The sequence below is a fragment of the Neoarius graeffei genome, chromosome 3 (genome assembly GCF_027579695.1).
Source record: "Neoarius graeffei isolate fNeoGra1 chromosome 3, fNeoGra1.pri, whole genome shotgun sequence".
NCBI lineage: Eukaryota > Metazoa > Chordata > Actinopteri > Siluriformes > Ariidae > Neoarius > Neoarius graeffei.
Window position 1 is genome coordinate 105,042,411 of NC_083571.1, and position 18,498 is coordinate 105,060,908.

General features: G+C 42.8%; 1 protein-coding gene across 1 annotated transcript in view; it reads right to left on the reverse strand.

Moving 5' to 3' along the window:
- The window catches only part of ryr3 (ryanodine receptor 3), a 296,068-nt gene that overhangs the window by 202,061 nt on the left and 75,509 nt on the right, over positions 1-18,498 (reverse strand). Inside the window, exons 16-18 of the mRNA XM_060915728.1 lie at positions 16,248-16,383; positions 5,938-6,033; positions 5,549-5,667 (exon numbers count right to left, since the gene is read on the reverse strand). Of these exons, the coding sequence (XP_060771711.1) occupies positions 5,549-5,667; positions 5,938-6,033; positions 16,248-16,383 (351 nt within the window). The remainder of the gene's footprint in view (positions 1-5,548; positions 5,668-5,937; positions 6,034-16,247; positions 16,384-18,498) is intronic.

Consider the following 18,498-nt stretch of genomic DNA (forward strand, 5'->3'; position numbering starts at 1 on the left):
AACCTAACCTGCATGTCTTTGGACTGTGGGGGAAACCGGAGCACCCGGAGGAAACCCACGCGGACACGGGGAGAACATGCAAACTCCACACAGAAAGGCCCTCGCCGGCCCCGGGGCTCGAACCCAGGACCTTCTTGCTGTGAGGCGACAGCGCTAACCACTACACCACCGTGCCGCCCCCGCCCAGATCTGTTATTTACAATTTATAAACATCCATTTTATATTGATGTGTGAGTGTTTAGTTCATTTAAAACAACAGCTTGTTACTTTATCGTATAACTGAACTGTATTGTGGAACCTTCAGTCCACCATTTTTTGTCTCCACTATTTTCTCATTAATATAACATTTAGGATTCCTGGAAAATGGTGAGTGAGAAAAGAAGCTCTTACTTTTTTGTTGTTAAAATATGAGCATTGATACAGTGGCATGCAAAAGTTTGGGCACCCTTACTGAAAATGTCTGTTACTGTGAATAGTTAAGTGAGCAGAAGATGAACTGATCACCAAAAGGCATAAAGGTAAAGACGATCCATTTCTTTTCAGCGTTTTCTGCAAGATTTGTGTATTATTTTTGTTTTGTACAAATGGAGAGTGAAAAAAGAAAAGGAACACCATGCGAAAGTGTGGGCACCCTAATACATTTGAGTTCTCAGGTAACTTTTACCAAGGTTCCAGACCTTAATCAGCTTATTGAGCTGTGGCCTGTTCAAATTCTTCGTTAGGAAAGGTCAGATGATGCAGATTTCAAAGCTGTATAAATTCTCTGACTCCTCAAACAGGAGAAGGCTACAAGAACGTAGCAAAGTGATTTCAGGTAGCTGTTTCCTCAGATTGTAATGTTATTAAGAAATGGTAGTTAACAGAAACAGTGGAGACCAAGGTGAGGTCTGGAAGATGAAGAATACTTTCTGAAAGAACTGCTCATTGGATTGCTAAAAAGGCAAATAAAAACCCGTTTGACTGCAAAAGACCTTCAGAAAGATTTAGCAGACCCTGGAGTGGTGATGCACTGTTCTACTATGCAGCGACACCTGAACAAATATGACCTTCATGAGAGAGTCATCAGAAAAAAAAACTTTCCTGCATCCTAGCCACAAAATTCAGCATCTGAAGTTTGCAAATGAACATCTAAATAAGCCTGATGCATTTTGGAAACAAGTCCTGTGGACTGATGAAATCAAAATAGAACTTTTTGGCCACAATGTGCAAAGGTATGTTTGGAGAAAAAAGGGTGCCAAATTCTAGGAAAAGAACACCTCTCCAACTCTGAAGCATGGGTGTGGATCGATCATGCTTTGGGGTTGTGTTGCAGCCAGTGGCACAGGGAACATTTCACTGGTCGAGGGAAGCATGGATTCAAATAAATACCAGCAAATTCTGGAAGCAAACATCACACCATCTGTAAAAAAGTTGAAGTTAAAAAGAGGATGGGTCCTACAATAAGACGATGATCCAAAACACACCTCAAAATCTACAATGGAATACCTCAAGAGGCACAAGCTGAAGGTTTTGCCCTGGCTCTCACAGTCCCCTGACCTAAACATCATTGAAAATCTGTGGATAGATCTCAAAAGAGCAGTGCATGCAAGACAGCCCAGGAAACTTGTAGAACTGGAAGCCTTTTGCAAGGACGAATGTGTGAAAATCCCCCAGGTAAGAACTGAAAGATTATTAGCCGGCTACAAAAAGTGTTTACAAGCTGTGATACTTGCCAAAGTGGGTGTTACTAGGTACTAACCACGCAGGGTGCCCAAACTTTTGCTTCGGGCCCTTTTTCTTTTTTGTGATTTTGAAAATGTAAAAGATGAAAATAAAAAAATTGATTTTGCTTAAAATATAAAGGGAATGAGTCATCTTTAACTTTATGCCTTTTGGAGATCATTTCATCTTCAACTTGCTTAACTGTTCACAGTAACAGCAATTTTGACCAGGGGTGCCCAAACTTTTGCATACCACTGTATTTTGTCGTATTATTCGCCATTATTCATATTATTTGCCGTAACTGTGCTAGCAATGTCCCTCTGTGATGTCACCATGGCAAACAGCCACTAATTTCTCAGAATGATCATTCATGTGGCTTTATGTTTTTTTCCAGCATTTTACACAATGGCGTAGATTTATATAGGGATGGTAGGGACATATCACAATCAATATTTGGGGAATACAAAATAGTCCCTACCAATATTTACCATTTTATTTTAATATAGCGAAAATCTACATTTATTAATGTAATATTTCAATATACTACGCAGTGGTAGCATTAATTTAAACGTTTTGTTTATGAGAGGTTCCGAGATGTATTCGGAGCTATGACGACCCATGCCGCTATTTCATTGGCTGCAACAGAGCGATGGTCATCAGTGGTGCCAGTCAGGTAGCCTCACACGAAAGCAGAGGTCCATGTGCTGCGGTGCTGAAAGCGGCAACGCATCTGGCTCGTAATGGCCCAAAACTGTATAAATTTGTCATTCTGAATTTGACCACTGTTCTACTTTATAAGCTTAAGAGACAACAATGCCATTGCCACCAAAAAAGAAACGGGACATTAGAAGTTATTTCACCACCGCGACATTAAGTATAGTGCGCCCAGAAGTTTGATATTTACAGTAGCTGTGTCACGCAACACAATTATTGCAGCGTTCAGTGAAGGCTTAGCTAAGTGTTATATTTCCTCCTCCCCTCCCGTGTCTTTTTGGAGTGCTAGTTTTAACTGTCTGTAATAGCCAACAGAATAAAGCCCTGGCAGATACATGCAATAAACACGGGAAGTCATGGAAAGATGCTGATAGCTCCCATTTTAATTAGTTAGTTAGTGCTAGTGTAGCCTGGTGGCTATAAAGCTTGCCAGTTGTTGTCGCTAATTAATGAAAACTCTGTGCATGAAATTAGACAACAGAAGACAGATGCAAGCCTTGTGCAGGTTAAGAATCTGTGCTTTTGTCACTATAGTTTTCTTTTTGTCCAGTTTGAACTCAGTCATAGCATAATTTCTTTTCACCTGAGCTAAATACATCATGGCAACATGTAGGCTATATTCTAGTCCTCATGTTTGTTAAAAATGGGTTCATGAATCTTTTTCATGAACATTTTGTTTGATTACATAGGACACAAAGAAGTGTAGTGCCAACCAGGAGGAGGTTTCGACAGAGGAAGCAGAACCTACAGGTGGTCAGGTGAGGTGTAAAGTTAAGAACAGGCATAAGTAGGTCAGCAATGACACTGAATGTGATATATGTTGAATAGGGTAGCCAAAAGTTAATTCACATTGGTCTGAAATAAATAGAGCTCTGAGACACAGCTCCCGAGATATGTCTACTAATTATATGTTCTTTTTCACATAGGATGTTCATACATCCAGTGAAGGGGCAGGACAGATAGAAGGAGAGGTGGCTGGAGCTTCAGTGCTCCAGGTGAGGTTTTGGTTCTCTGATGTGACATGGAATATCTCATCTCATCTCATCTCATCTCATCTCATTATCTCTAGCCGCTTTATCCTTCTACAGGGTCGCAGGCAAGCTGGAGCCTATCCCAGCTGACTACGGGCGAAAGGCGGGGTACACCCTGGACAAGTCGCCAGGTCATCACAGGGCTGACACATAGACACAGACAACCATTCACACTCACATTCACACCTACGGTCAATTTAGAGTCACCAGTTAACCTAACCTGCATGTCTTTGGACTGTGGGGGAAACCGGAGCACCCGGAGGAAACCCACGTGGACACGGGGAGAACATGCAAACTCCACACAGAAAGGCCCTCGCCAGCCCCGGGGCTCGAACCCGGACCTTCTTGCTGTGAGGCGACAGCGCTAACCACTACACCACCGTGCCGCCCGACATGGAATATACTAACAAATTATCTTAGTAATTTGTTCTTTTCTGTTCTTAGTTATTTGTTCTTTTCTGGATATTTTTCTCTTAAATGCACAATATCCCAATAATGTAGAGATTGCATCATTTACCTGAAGTGCAAGAAGTTATTTCTTTGTTCTTATCTGGATTTGTGTTTGCTGTATAATACAGAAGATCCCAATAATAGTTATTTATTTTGGTCTTACCTGGAATGTTTTTCTCTTAACTGCATAAGAGGACAAAATGCAAAATGTATGCTGAATTTGGAAAAGGAATAAGTAAAGTGTTCTTGAACTGTTCCGCTGAGTATGAGTGTGGTTGTGTACACGGGATGTATGATCAAGTTATGGGTGGATGGGGGGGGGGGGAGTAAGTTGTACGCTACATTCACACTGCAAGGCTTAATGCTCAATTCCGATTTTTTTGTGAAATCCAATTTTTTTGTGAGGTCGTTCACATTAACAAATATATGCGACTTGTATGTGATCCTCAGTATGAACGAAAAGCGACCTAAAAGTGTTCCGCATGCGCATTGCAGGATACGACGACGTCACACGCAGTGAGCATGGCCAGTGTTTACGGAAGTAAAACCGCCCGGTTGCGGTATGACCCATCCAATCTAGCTTGAATAGCTGCATCCCCCCAAATGGAAATCAGCTCCCTAACCTCTGCGTCCTTCCATTGAGAAGATTCAGAACCTTCACAGCCCGAAGCGTCCCTCGCATTGATGTCATGCACAGGGGCACAGATACGTTTTTTGAACTGGGGGGGGACAAAAAACTGGGGGGGACAAAGCTGCCAGCAAACCAACCCCAACCCCGATATGCCTGTCAAACTTGTTGTGGGTTACCATAGCAACCAAGCTCGAGCTCGCAACCTGTGCAGTCTGCGCAGCTCAACCAACCGAATATCAGTCTTTGTTTTGTTTTATGTAAGTTGTTGCAACTATGTATACACTGCTGTGCACCTCAATAAACCGAATGGTAATTAGTCTTTTGATTTTTCCGTGAGGTTTGCCTTATGCAAAGAAAGACAGCATAGACGTTTTTTCCTCCCTATAAGTGGGGGGGACCGAACGAGGTGAATTTAAATCTGGGTGGGACGAGTCCCACCCTCTATCTGCGCCAGTGATTATGCGCCATGTTGTTGTAACTTTTTTTGAGAGACCCGCCGCCTACTTCAGCGCAGAATAGTGACGTTTGTGGCTTGTTGATGACGTGTAAGTCGGATGAATGAGACCTGGCGGTTCAGACTGAAGTCGCATATGAAAAGAGCGGATAGGAATCGGAATTAGGACCACATATCCAAACGGCCTGGGTCGGATTTGAAAAAATCGGATCTGTGTCGTTCATATTGTCAATAAAAGATCGGATACAGGTCACATATGGGCGAAAAGATCGGATTTGAGTCACTTCAGCCTGCAGTGTGAACGTCCCTACCAAAGCTTAGACCAAACCTACGCCCTTGATTTTACGGAATAAAAATGTAAACTTTGCTCTGCCTTTCCTAACCAGATTTCCTGAAACCTTTATTAAATAGAAGACAGAAGTGCTTAATAATTTATATTATACATCTTAAAATCCATTTTGAAGCACTTCTGCATTTTCACTGATTAAACTTTTATCAGTAGCTGTTCAAGCACAAGCAGGTTTTGGCGTGCAGCTCTGTGTGTGTGAAGTGAGGCCAAATGCTAACCTTGTGGTTGCGTCCATGTTTATAGAGAAGGGAAATGATGGATTTGATGTGGTCTTTCTGGATGATGTTTAGAGCCTCTGGACTCTCTGTTAGGATGCAGTGCAGCGCCTCCAGAATGCCTAAACAGATAACCATTTATTTATAATACAGATTATATTACGAGTCTGCACACACTTACTTTGAAATAATGTAGACAATGCTGAAGGCACAAACAAAGAGCAGAGGGTTGAGTAAGCATACTGCAGCTTCCTATTAATGTGCTCTGGGCCAGGCGACAAAATAATTATGTGTGCAGCTGCAGCTAGTGGACCGCATGACAATGCATTAAACTAGGCTAATGCATACAGAATAACAATATTTATAGACACATAACTCTGCCTGAAAAGTACCTGAGGAGGACTCCAGACGCTCCAGTTTGCTGACAAGCCAGTCCAACTTGCGAGAGAATTGCGTACAGTTGGGCCTGTTTCCTCGGATTAGGGCAGCTGGAGAACAACAATGGAAGAAAATTAAGGTACTGTATTTTTTGATATTCATAGTAAACCTGTAATCATTCCTCTGTCACATCCTTTACACAGAGGGCCACTCAACTACTTGAAAACAATGTACCACTGTGCTCAATGCAGAGTGTCCAGAAAACTCATCTCATCTCATTATCTCTAGCCGCTTTATCCTTCTACAGGGTCGCAGGCAAGCTGGAGCCTATCCCAGCTGACTACGGGCGAAAGGCAGGGTACACCCTGGACAAGTCGCCAGGTCATCACAGGGCTGACACATAGACACAGACAACCATTCACACTCACATTCACACCTACGGTCAATTTAGAGTCACCAGTTAACCTAACCTGCATGTCTTTGGACTGTGGGGGAAACCGGAGCACCTGGAGGAAACCCACGCGGACACGGGGAGAACATGCAAACTTCGCACAGAAAGGCCCTCGCCGGCCACGGGGCTCGAACCCAGACCTTCTTGCTGTGAGGCGACAGCGCTAACCACTACACCACCGTGCCGCCTGTCCAGAAAACTGAGGTCCCAATTAAGTTGGGTCCATCCACTAGGAAGAATTAATCACCAACTAAAGACAGGAGACTGGAGGCACATTTATAATATAGTCCAAGGTCCCGGAGCTGAGTTTCAATAGTTGTGGTTTAATCAGTTAAATTGTCTCATCTCATCTCATCATCTCTAGCCGCTTTATCCTTCTACAGGGTTGCAGGCAAGCTGGAGCCTATCCCAGCTGACTACGGGCGAAAGGCGGGGTACACCCTGGACAAGTCGCCAGGTCATCACAGGGCTGACACATAGACACAGACAACCATTCACACTCACATTCACACCTACGGTCAATTTAGAGTCACCAGTTAACCTAACCTGCATGTCTTTGGACTGTGGGGGAAACCGGAGCACCCGGAGAAAACCCACGCGGACACGGGGAGAACATGCAAACTTCACACAGAAAGGCCCTCGCCGGCCCCGGGGCTCGAACCCAGGACCTTCTTGCTGTGAGGCGACAGCGCTAACCACTACACCACCGTGCCGCCCGTCCAGAAAACTGAGGTCCCAATTAAGTTGGGTCCATCCACTAGGAAGAATTAATCACCAACTAAAGACAGGAGACTGGAGGCACATTTATAATATAGTCCAAGGTCCCGGAGCTGAGTTTCAATAGTTGTGGTTTAATCAGTTAAATTGTTCACATAAAAAAAACAGTTAGTGGTCGTGGATCCAGACTTAAAGGAATACACACAAGCAGCAAGGCAGTAAATGAACCTGTCAGACACTAAAATGGGCTGATGTCAGCAGACTGATGCATCATGCCCACAGTCCTGCCCTCCTGCCTCTCCTGAGGGTGACCTCCATAATTTACTGAGAGAGAGAACCTACGGCTTGTTTAGAGTCGCCGTGGGGGCCTGACAAATGTGTCAGGCGAATAAAGTAAACAGTGGCAGATTTTCACAATAACAATCTCACAATAAAACCACAAAATGCCACAAAAGGCAGATATTTACCCACAGAGATTTATTTAAAAACCCAATGGAGAATCAACACTTCATCTTGGGGTATAATAAAGAATGGATAGTATTGTTAAAGACACTATAAATGCTTATCTACAGTGTCTTGCAAAAGTATTTACCCCCCTTTGCGTTTGTCCTGTTTTGTTGCATTACAATCTGGAATTAAAATGGATTTTTGGGGGGTTAGCACCGTTTGGTTTACACAACATATCTACCACTTTAAAAGTGCAAATTGTTGTTTTATTGTGACACAAACAATAATTAAGATGAAAAAAAAAGAAGTCTGGAATGTGCATAGGTACCCCCCCCCCCAATCAATACTTTGTAGAGCTGCCTTTTGCTGCAATTCCAGCTGCAAGTCTCTTGGGGTATGTCATTATTAGCTTAACACATCTAGCCACTGGGATTTTTGCCCATTCCTCAAGGCAAAACTCCTCCAACTCCAAGTTAGATGGGTTGCATTGGTGTGCAGCAATCTTCAAGTTATGCCACAGATTCTCAATTGGATTGAGGTCTGGGCTTTGACTAGGCAATTCCAATACATTTAAATGTTTCCCTTTAAACCACTCCAGTGTAGCTTTCGCAGTATGTGTAGGGTCATTGTCCTGCTGTAACGTGAACCTTAGTCCTAGTCTGAAACCTCTGGCTGACTCAAACAGGTTGTCCTCCAGAATTGCCCTATATTTAGTGCTAGCCATCTTTATTTCAATCCTGACCAGCTTTGCTGTCCCTGCACATAAAAAACACCCCCACAGCATGATGCTGCCACCACCATGCTTCACTGTAGGAATGGTGTTCTCAGGGTGTTGGGTTTGCGCCACACAAATGGCATTTCCCATGATGGCCAAAAAGATCAATTTTAGTCTCATTTGACCAGAGAATCTTCTTCCATGTGTTTGGGGAGTCTGTCATATGCTGTTGGGCAAACTCCAAACATGTTTTCTTAAGCAATGACTTTTTTCTGGTCACTCTTCCATAAAGCCCCACTCTGTGGAGTGTATGGCGTAAAGTGGTCCTATGGACAGATATTCCCATCTCTGCTGTGAATCTTTGCAGCTCCTTCAGTGTTATCTTTAGTGTCTTTGTTGCATCTCTGATTAATGCCCTTCTTGCCCGGTCTGTGAGTTTTGGTGGGTGGCCTTCTCTTGTCAGGTTTGTAGTGGTGCCATATTCTTTCCATTTTGCTATAATGGATTTAAGGGTTCTCCCTGGGATATTCAAAGTTTTGGATATTTTTTAAGACCCAACCCTGATCTATACTTCTCCACAACTTTGTCTCTGACCTGTTTGGAGTGCTCCTTGGTTTTCATGTTGTTTGCTTAGTAGTGTTGCAGAGTCAGGGTCCTTCCAGAACAGATTGATTTATGCAGACATCATGTGACTGATCATGTGACACTTTGATTGCACACAGGTGGATCTTAATCAACTAATTATGTGATTTATGAAGTGAATTGGTTGGAGTAGCTCTTATTTAGGGGTTTCATACGAAAGGGGGTGACTACCTATGCACACTCCAGATTTCTGTTTTTTTTTTCATCTTAATTATTGTTTGTATCACAATAAAGTAACAATTTGCACCTTTAAAACTGTAGCCATGTTGTGTAAATCAAGCAGTGCTAACACCCCAAAAATCCATTTTAATTTCATCCTGTAATGCAACAAAACAGGACAAACACCAAGGGGCATGAATACTTTTGCAAGACATGGTAAACCCCATGAAGACAAAAGCCCCTAAAACCAGCTGGAACTGAAAATAGTCTCTTAACTGGTCTGGCAAGGAATCAGCAAGGAATAAATCAATGTATGTAACCTATGTAAAAGGCTTGTGATGCTTTTTATTAATCAGTGGCAGCTTGTCCATAGGGGCAGGGGGGCATATGGGGGCCATTATTAATATCAACCATTTCCTTCCATCCACCCATCCATTTTCTGCCTCTTATCCAGTCAAGCAATATAATCTCTCTAGCATGTCCTGGGTCTCCTCCATGCAACTGTTTTCCAGACTGACAAATATCTGTGTTTACTGGTGTTTCAAGTAAACGCTGTTTTCCTCCCTTTCTCTCTAACTGGTTATATATGCTACTTCTGTCTTGTTTGTTGCACTGAATGATGCTGCTCCTTGTTAGCTATCTGTTTATCTGTTTAATGTTTGTGTGTTAGATTGCATGGCACTCATGTTACCTCTTCTCATTTTTAGCCTTTACCCCCTTTCCTCAAGCAGCTTTGCCTTTTGCCAGGCCATTACTGTAAATAAGAATCTTGTTCTTCATGACTTGCCTAGTTAAATAAAGGTTAAAATTTAAAACATAATAATAAAAGTTGCAGAACCACCTCAGCTGGCTTCTTTTGATGCATCAGAGCAGCAGATCTACTCTGACCCCCTCCTGAATGTCTGAGCTCCTCACTCTGTCTCTAAGGGTGAGCCCAGACATCCTTTGAACAAAGCTCATTTCTACCACTTGTATCCATGATCTTTGTCTTTCAGTCTCTAGCTACAGCTCATGGCCATACATGAAGGTAGGAATGGAGACTGACCAGTAGATTGATAGCTTCGCCTTTTGGCTCAGCTCTCTCTTCACCACAACAGACCAGTACAGCTTCCTCATCACTGCAGAAGCTGCACTGATGCATCTGTTGATCTCTCGCTGCATTCTTCCCTCACTTGTGAACAAGACCTGAGATACTTGAACTCCTCCACTTGAGGCAAGGACACATCCCCAACCTAGAGTGGGCAGTCCACCTTTTCCAGCTTAGAGCCATGGCCTGAGACTTGGAAGTACTGATTCTCATCTCAGCCACGTCACACTTTGCTGCAAACCATCCCAGTATAAGCTGGAAGTCATGGCTCAATGATGCCAACAGGATCACATTATCTGGAAAAAAAAAGCAACAATGCAATCCTAACCCCAGTGAACCAGACATCCTCTACCCAAATTCTTGGCTACACCTAGAAACTCTGTCCATAAATCCATAAAAGTTATGGACAGAACTGAGACAAAGGGCAGCCCTGGCAGAGATGAACATTCACCAGGAATGAGTCTGACTTATTGTTGCCAATGAAAACCAAGCTCTCAGTCTGGTTATACAGGGCCCAAATTGCCCATAGCAGCAGGTCCGGTACCCCATGCTCCCGGAGCACCCCCTACAGGCCACCTTGAGGAACACAGTTGTATGCCTTTTCCAAGTCCACAAAGCACATGTAGCCTAGTTGGGAAAACTCCCATGCAACCTCCAGTACCCTTGTGAGGGCAAAGAGCTTATCCATTGTTCCACAGCCAGGACAAAAACCATATTGTTCCTCCTGACTCTGAGGTTTGACTAACAGAAGGACGCTCCTCTCCAGCACCCTGGAATAAACCTTCCCAGGGAGGCTGAGGAGTGTGATCCCTCTAAAGTTGGAACACACCCTCCAGTTCCTGTTCTTAAAAAGAGGGACCACCACTCCAATCTGCCAATCCAGGGGCACTGCCCCCAACCTCCATGGAATGTTGAAAAGAAGTGTCAACTAAGACAGCCCCACAAAAGCCTTGAGGAACTCTGGGTGGGTCTTATCCACCCCATGGCCCTGCCACTGAACAGTTTTTTTTAACCATCTCAGTGACCTCAGTCCAAGTGATGGAAGAATCTCCCTCTGAGTCCTCGTACCCTACTTCCTCTACAGAAGGGGTGTCAGTGGGTCTCAGGAGGTTCTGGAAGTATTCTTCTCACCACCTGAACTGTCCTCAGTTGTAGTCAGCAGCACTCCATCCCTACTGTATACAACAAGGGCAAAGCACTGCTTCCCTCTCCTGAGTTGTTTGATGGTTTTCCATAATCTCTTTGAGGCCAACTGAAAGTCATGCTTCATGGCCTCACCAAACTCTTCCCACACTCATATTTTTGCTTCCACAACTGTTAAATGCTGCACTCTGCTTGGCCAGTTGGTGTCTGTCAGCTGCTTCCAATGTCCTACAATTTCCCTACCCTGGGAAATTGTTCCTCAACGTCAATGCCTTTGACCTGTGGTGTCCCCCAGGGGTCGATTCTTGGACCATTACTTTTCAACCTTTATATGCTCCCACTTGGGCAAATTATCAATAAAAATTCAATTTTGTATCACTGCTATGCAGATGATACCCAAATTTATTTTGCTCTATCACCAAATGACTATGCCCCCCTTGAATGTCTCTACCAGTGCATCGATCAAATCAATAGCTGGATGTCACAAAATGTTCTTCAGTTGAACACAAATAAAACAGAAGTAATTCTATTTGGAAAAAAAGATGAAAGACTCAGGATTACCACTATTCTTGACACAAAAGGGATTAAAACTAAAGAAATGGTTAAAAATCTTGGTGTTTTCATTGACAGCGAGCTAAACTTTGACAGTCACATGAAAGCAATCACTAAAACGGCATTTTATCACCTAAAAAACATTTCCAAACTAAGAGGATTTATGTCAAAAAATGATCTGGAAAAACTAATACATGCCTTCATCTCTAGTAGGGTTGATTACTGCAATGGCCTTTTCACAGGCCTGCCAAAAAAGACCATCAAACGACTTCAGCTGGTTCAAAATGCAGCGGCGAGGGTTCTCACATGAACAAAAAGAACAGAGCACATTACCCCAATTCTAAGGTCCCTTCACTGGCTTCCAGTAAGCTACAGAATTGACTTTAAAGCATTGCTGCTGGTGTATAAATCTCTAAATGGTACAGGGCCCAATTACCTCTCTGATATGTTGCAGCGGCCTAACCCAATCAGATCTACCAGATCGCAACAGAAAAATTTACTATTAAAACCAGTCGTTAAAACAAAGTGTGGTGAAGCAGCTTTTAGCTACAATGCAGTACATCTATGGAACCAACTGCCAGAGGACATTAAAAATGCTCCTGCTGTTGGCAGCTTCAAATCTAGGTTAAAGACCAAGCTGTTTTCAGATGCTTTCTGTTAAATAATTAATATTTTTACATTTTTTATAATCTTTACTTTCTCTGCATGTTTTAAATTTACTTTAATTTTATTCTATTTTATTCCGCTGGTTTCTTTTTCTTTTTCTCCTTTTTTCTTTTTGGCATTTTATTATTTTATTTCTACTGTTGTTTAATTCTTATTATTTTCTTTTAATTCTTTTAATTAATTGTTTTAGATTAAAAATAAAATTATTTTATGTAATTTTATTTCTCTATTGTTTACTGTTTTTGTTTTTGCTTCTGTAAAGCACATTGAACTGCCATTGTGCATGAAATGTGCTATATAAATAAACTTGCCTTGCCTTGCCTTGCCTACAACCTAACCAAGCTCAATAGGACTCCTTCTTCAGCTTGACAGATCCCTTTACCACTGGTGTCCACCACTGGGTTTGGGGGTTGCTGCTGTGACAGGCACCAACAACCTTACAGATGCAGATCCTTACAGCTGCCTAATCAATGGAGATGTGGTACACAGCTCATTCGGACTCAATGTCACTGACCTCCCTCAGAATGCAGCAGAAGTTCTGTGGAAGTGGGAGTTGAAAATCTTCCAGACAGAAGCCTCTGCCAAACATTTCCAGCCAACCCTCACTATACATTTGGGTGTACTGGGCCTCTCTGGCATCCTCCCCACCATCTAATCCAACTGACCATCAGGTGGTGATCAGTTGACAGCTCAGTTCCTCTCTTCACTCAAGTGTCCAAGACATACAGTCACAGGTCTGATAACACAACTGCAAAATCAATCATTGACCTATGATCTAGGGTGTCCTGGTGCCAAGTGAACTTATGAACACCCCCATGCTCGAACATGGTGTTTGTTATGGGCAAACTGTGATTAGCACAGAAGTCCAATAACAAAACTCCACTTGGGTTCAGGTTAGAGGTCTGCGCGGGTCGGATTTTTCAGTCCCGCTCCCACCCGCGCCCGCATTGTGCAGTCCCACTCCCGCCCACGCCCGCAAAGAATTATGATTTTCAGTCCCGCTCCCACCCGCGCCCACAAAGAATTATGATTTTCAGTCCCGCTCCCGCCATATTTTGTCCCGCTCCCGCCCCCGCCTGCAAATCCCGCATGATGCAGATGTTCGCGTTATTTCTCAGGAAAGTTCGTCTTGACACAGCATGATGGTGCCCCACCCCCTACTTTGAGTGGATTTGAGCATAAAATATCTACAGCTCACGTTCACGTAATTTACCTTGTTTCTGAATTCAGCATGTAGTGTCTCTAATAATAATAATTAGTGCTGTCAAGCGATTAAAATATTTAATAGCGAATCGCACATTTTTGTCACATGAGAAACCATTGTAATTCTCTGATCAGCATAAAAAAGTGAATGGGCTTGCTTTGTACCAATGTTTTTTTTTTTTTTATTGCAAAGCAGAGCTAGCAAGAGAACCATGAGTGAACAACTCTAATCAGAGAGACAGGTTACACAGTGACGGTAGGCTTGACTCAATGCTATCCCAGAAATCCTTCCTGTAATATGCAAATTTGGCCGCCTCTGATTGGACAGCCAAATTTGCATATTACAGGAAGGATTTCTGGGATAGCATTGAGTCAAGCCTACCGTCACTGTGTAACCTGTCTCTCTGATTAGAGTTGTAGACTAACTCAAGCACTAAATCACTTCACTCATGGTTCTCTTGCTAGCTGAGTGTGAACGGCGAGTCATTAGAGTGATCAAAGGATTTCCCGTTAGGGTGATCAATGGCAAATTTAAGATGCTATTCCTCACTCAATCTAGCAATCTGACTCACTCTGCAAATTTAGGCATCTTAAAGTGTTTTATTAATGCCAAATAAAATATCCAGCACAAATTATATATGATAGACATAAATTAATAATTTATAAATTTTATTTCAGACACGTTTTTAGTTAGCGGGACTGCAGCTTATCATCGCTCCCACCTGCATATGTGCACTTCCGGTCCCGCCCGTGCCCGCAATGAGCTTTCAAAATTTGTCCCGCACTGCTTTGCGGTGGGTCCCGCGAGTCCCACGGGACTCCCGCGGGAGTGCAGGGCTCTAGTTCAGGTCAGGCAGGCCAATCTTCCTTTCAGGTTTCACTGTAATTGCCCACGTGAGCATAAGAAAACAGAATCCGAGAGGACCGTCTTCCAGCACCCTGCCTCAGGACTCCAAGGAGGCTGGATACTCTGAATTGCATTCAGTGCATAAGAAGTTGGAGCCTGTTCCCTGACTTGAAGGTAGAGAGAAGCAGCCCTCTTGTTCACAGGGGAAAATGCTAATGTATAAGCACCAAACCAGAGGGGCTATAAGTATACCCACACCTACCTGCTGCCTCTCACCCAGGGCAGCTGCAGAGTGGTACAGAATCTAGTCCCTCTCCAGGAGAATATTTCCAGAACTTGTGCTGTGTGTTGAGGTGAGTCCAAGTATATCTAGTTAGTATTACTCAACCTCAGGCACAAGCTCAGGCTCCTTCCCGACTAGTGTTTAACATGTCATATATCATCATATATCAGCCAGTATATCAAGTCAAGTCAAAGTTCCTCTTATGCCAGAATCTGGTCTTCCCAGGCAGTCTCCTGTCCCAGTACTAACCAACTCTTTAAGGTGTATGGGTGCGGCGCCGATCTTCATTTCGATAGCCCTTGGCCTCTCACCTATACAGCTAGGGTTACAGTGGGGGGCTAGTCCTCTGGTAACCACAAGAGTTTGACTTCCCCACTCGCATCTGTATTGCAGCGCGCTTTGCCAGACGGTAGTAGGTACCATTTTTATGATGGTCTTTGGTATGACCCAACCGCAAGTAGAACTCTCGATCTCCCAGTTGAGAGGCAGGCACGCTAACCACTAGGCCAACTCATGGGCAGCCAACATATATCAGCCATTTAATAAATATTAATCTTCAAAATGTTCTCATCCACAACTCCATACATATTAAATTCATTTTCCTGAAATTGAAACGTTATCTTTTTGGAGTGATTAGTGATCTTTTAAATGTTTCTATTTGACAGATATTAACTTATTTTCCTTTGATTTGCTTGCCTTTCTAAGTGTTGTGTGATCACAGGGCAGCACACACTCACTGCACCACAGAGCTTCCACAGTTATTGTACTTAGTGATCAAAAATGTGAAGTGCAATAAGTATTAATATAGGTCCATGGATTATCTGTGGACTGGATAATGTCCTTATGTCAGAAATGCTTGTACACCATCCAAACGCTGGGGGAAAAAAATAAAAATGTCTTCCTTTTCCAATGCCAGAATGTTTTGGGGTTAGATTCAGGCCTTTTGTGAGACTTTTGAGATGTAATTGGAATAGAAATTTTGCTAAAACCTTGCAACCCTTGTTAATGATATTACCTAGAACACAGTTGAAACAAGGTACATATACTGTACGCTAAATGAATGTACAGTATGTTATTGACTTTCAACTGCCCATTATGAGTTTATGGATTTAGAGTCGATAGTAGCCTACAGCATAAGTCCAGTGTGATAGTGTCATTGATATTAATGTAATCCTGCATCAGCAAAAGCTATGATCATGAACTGATGCTATAACCAATATAAATGTAAATACCTTTATATTAAATCTGATATCCTTCACATTAACATGAACCATTACTGTTTCATTTCATGCATGGAAGTACATGTTATCAGCTTCCCACCAAAAGTCCTTACCACTAAAGACTCTGTGTGTGTGTGTGTGTGTGTGTGTGTGTGTGTGTGTGTGTGTGTGTGTGTGTGAAGGCACACCTACCCAGCAACTCATAGAGGAGGTTGAGGATATCCTTCCAGGCCTCTCCTGCCTCCTCGCCTGCAAACTCTTCAAACTCAGCAGCACTGTGATACATGTTGAGCCGATCGATGCAGATAGAGACCAGTGTAAGCATTCCCTAAAATAGGCAGGAAAATAAGGAAACATCATCCATCACTACATTCTCAATCTTATGGTATTATCATTTTTTTCCTCAACTCGAGTCTATATAAGAAGTGGGCAATCCCAGTTTAAGTCTAACTTTATTTTCAGTGGTACAGTGCGTAGTGTTGCTCCAGGTACCCTGTGTTTGTGTATGTGTGTGTGTGTATTGCCACAGATTGCTGTCCCATTTTGGGTGTACTCCTGCCTCATACCCAAGTTCCGGGTCCATTGCAAGCCTAACCAGGATAAAGCAGTTACTGAAGATGAATAAAGAGTGAAAAAGGGGCCATGCATGTCTTTTATGCTTCTGTTTAATGGAATTCTACAGCATTTATCAATTTTCATTTTACACTAAGTGATTTTCATGTTTCATTCAATTGCTTTTCTGCTTTCTTCTCAGTACAGAATATCAATACGTTATTCAGACGGAACAGATAATATGCTCTAAACAGATACAAATATCGATATGAATAAAAGATAAGCATCAGGAACCCATAGGACACCACAAAAAGCAGGAGGTTTTTACTTTCATGCTGGCATAAAGGAGTTATGAAATTCAAATAAAGACCAGATGCTGTTGCACTGGTTCAACTTAGCCTCTTAGTAAAATGGATAAAACTGTCCCATGTGATATGAGGCTGCAGAACTGTTTTTTTTCCAGTGTTTCCAGGGGCATAATGGTAGTTCATATGGAATTTAAAAAAAAAAAAAAACAAGAAAAAAAAACCCTTCCAGTTTAGACCACACCCAAATACAAATACAGATGTGGATATTTGCTGTGCCAACAGATGCACATACAGATAGCATATAGATACAGTGGGATTTCAGTTCACTGCAACAGTACAGAGAAATATACTATATTATTATAGCAATAATATACAGTCAAAAGTTTGTAGACCATGTAATTCAATGTTTTTTCTTTATCCATCCATCCATCCATTATCTGTAGCCACTTTATCCTTCTACAGGGTCGCAGGCAAGCTGGAGCCGATCCCAGCTGACTACGGGCGAAAGGCGGGGTACACCCTGGACAAGTCGCCAGGTCATCACAGGGCTGACACATAGACACAGACAACCATTCACACTCACATTCACACCTACGGTCAATTTAGAGTCACCAGTTAACCTAACCTGCATGTCTTTGGACTGTGGGGGAAACCGGAGCACCCGGAGGAAACCCACGCGGACACGGGGAGAACATGCAAACTCCACACAGAAAGGCCCTCGCCGGCCACGGGGCTTGAACCCAGAACCTTCTTGCTGTGAGGCGACAGCACTAACCACTACACCACCGTGCCGCCTGTTTTTTCTTTATTTTTATTAATTAAAAGACACCATGTCAAAGTAATAATGGATGTCATTTCTCTTTTCTCAGGCTACATCCACACGACAACGGCAACGAGATTTTTTTTTTTAAAATATCGCGTCCACGTGGGCAATGGATCAGTAAAATATCAGGTTCATATGGCAACGCAACGCTTGCTGAAAACGATGCAATACACATGCCACACCTCTACGTGCGCTGTAAGACGGTCCCATCAGAGACACCAGAACAATAGAAGAAGTAGACGCATGCACATAAACCCCTTCTTCTGTAGCATTAGCCACATAAAGTTTTGATTATTAATCAGTAGCATAAAACGAAAGACGCGGAAAGAGGAATGAACGGGGGTAGATGGAAGCCGGTACGCCAACATTCTGATATCCTCCAGAATTCTTTAATGGTCTGGAATAAATTGAATGCTACACGTTGATGGATTACTTTGTTTTTCTACGCCCTTTTTGAGGAATGTATTGTCGGACTTAAACCAACCTCTGAAGAGCTGAGATCGCTCCTTTTTTTTTTCCTATTTTTGCTGGCGGGATTGTTTTTGTTTTTGGAAAGCGCACGGGCGGTGCGCGGTTTGGTACTGCTTCCGCAGTGTTTGGACTAAAGACTCTGCCCTAAGGGCTATTCTCTCTCTCTCTCTCTCTCTCTCTCTCTCACTTTGCACCATTACACAATAAATATTCACAGTGAAAATATTTTGTAAGCATGTTTCACGAACCAAGTTATACGATTTGTTGACAACTCGCATCGAGTTCGTTA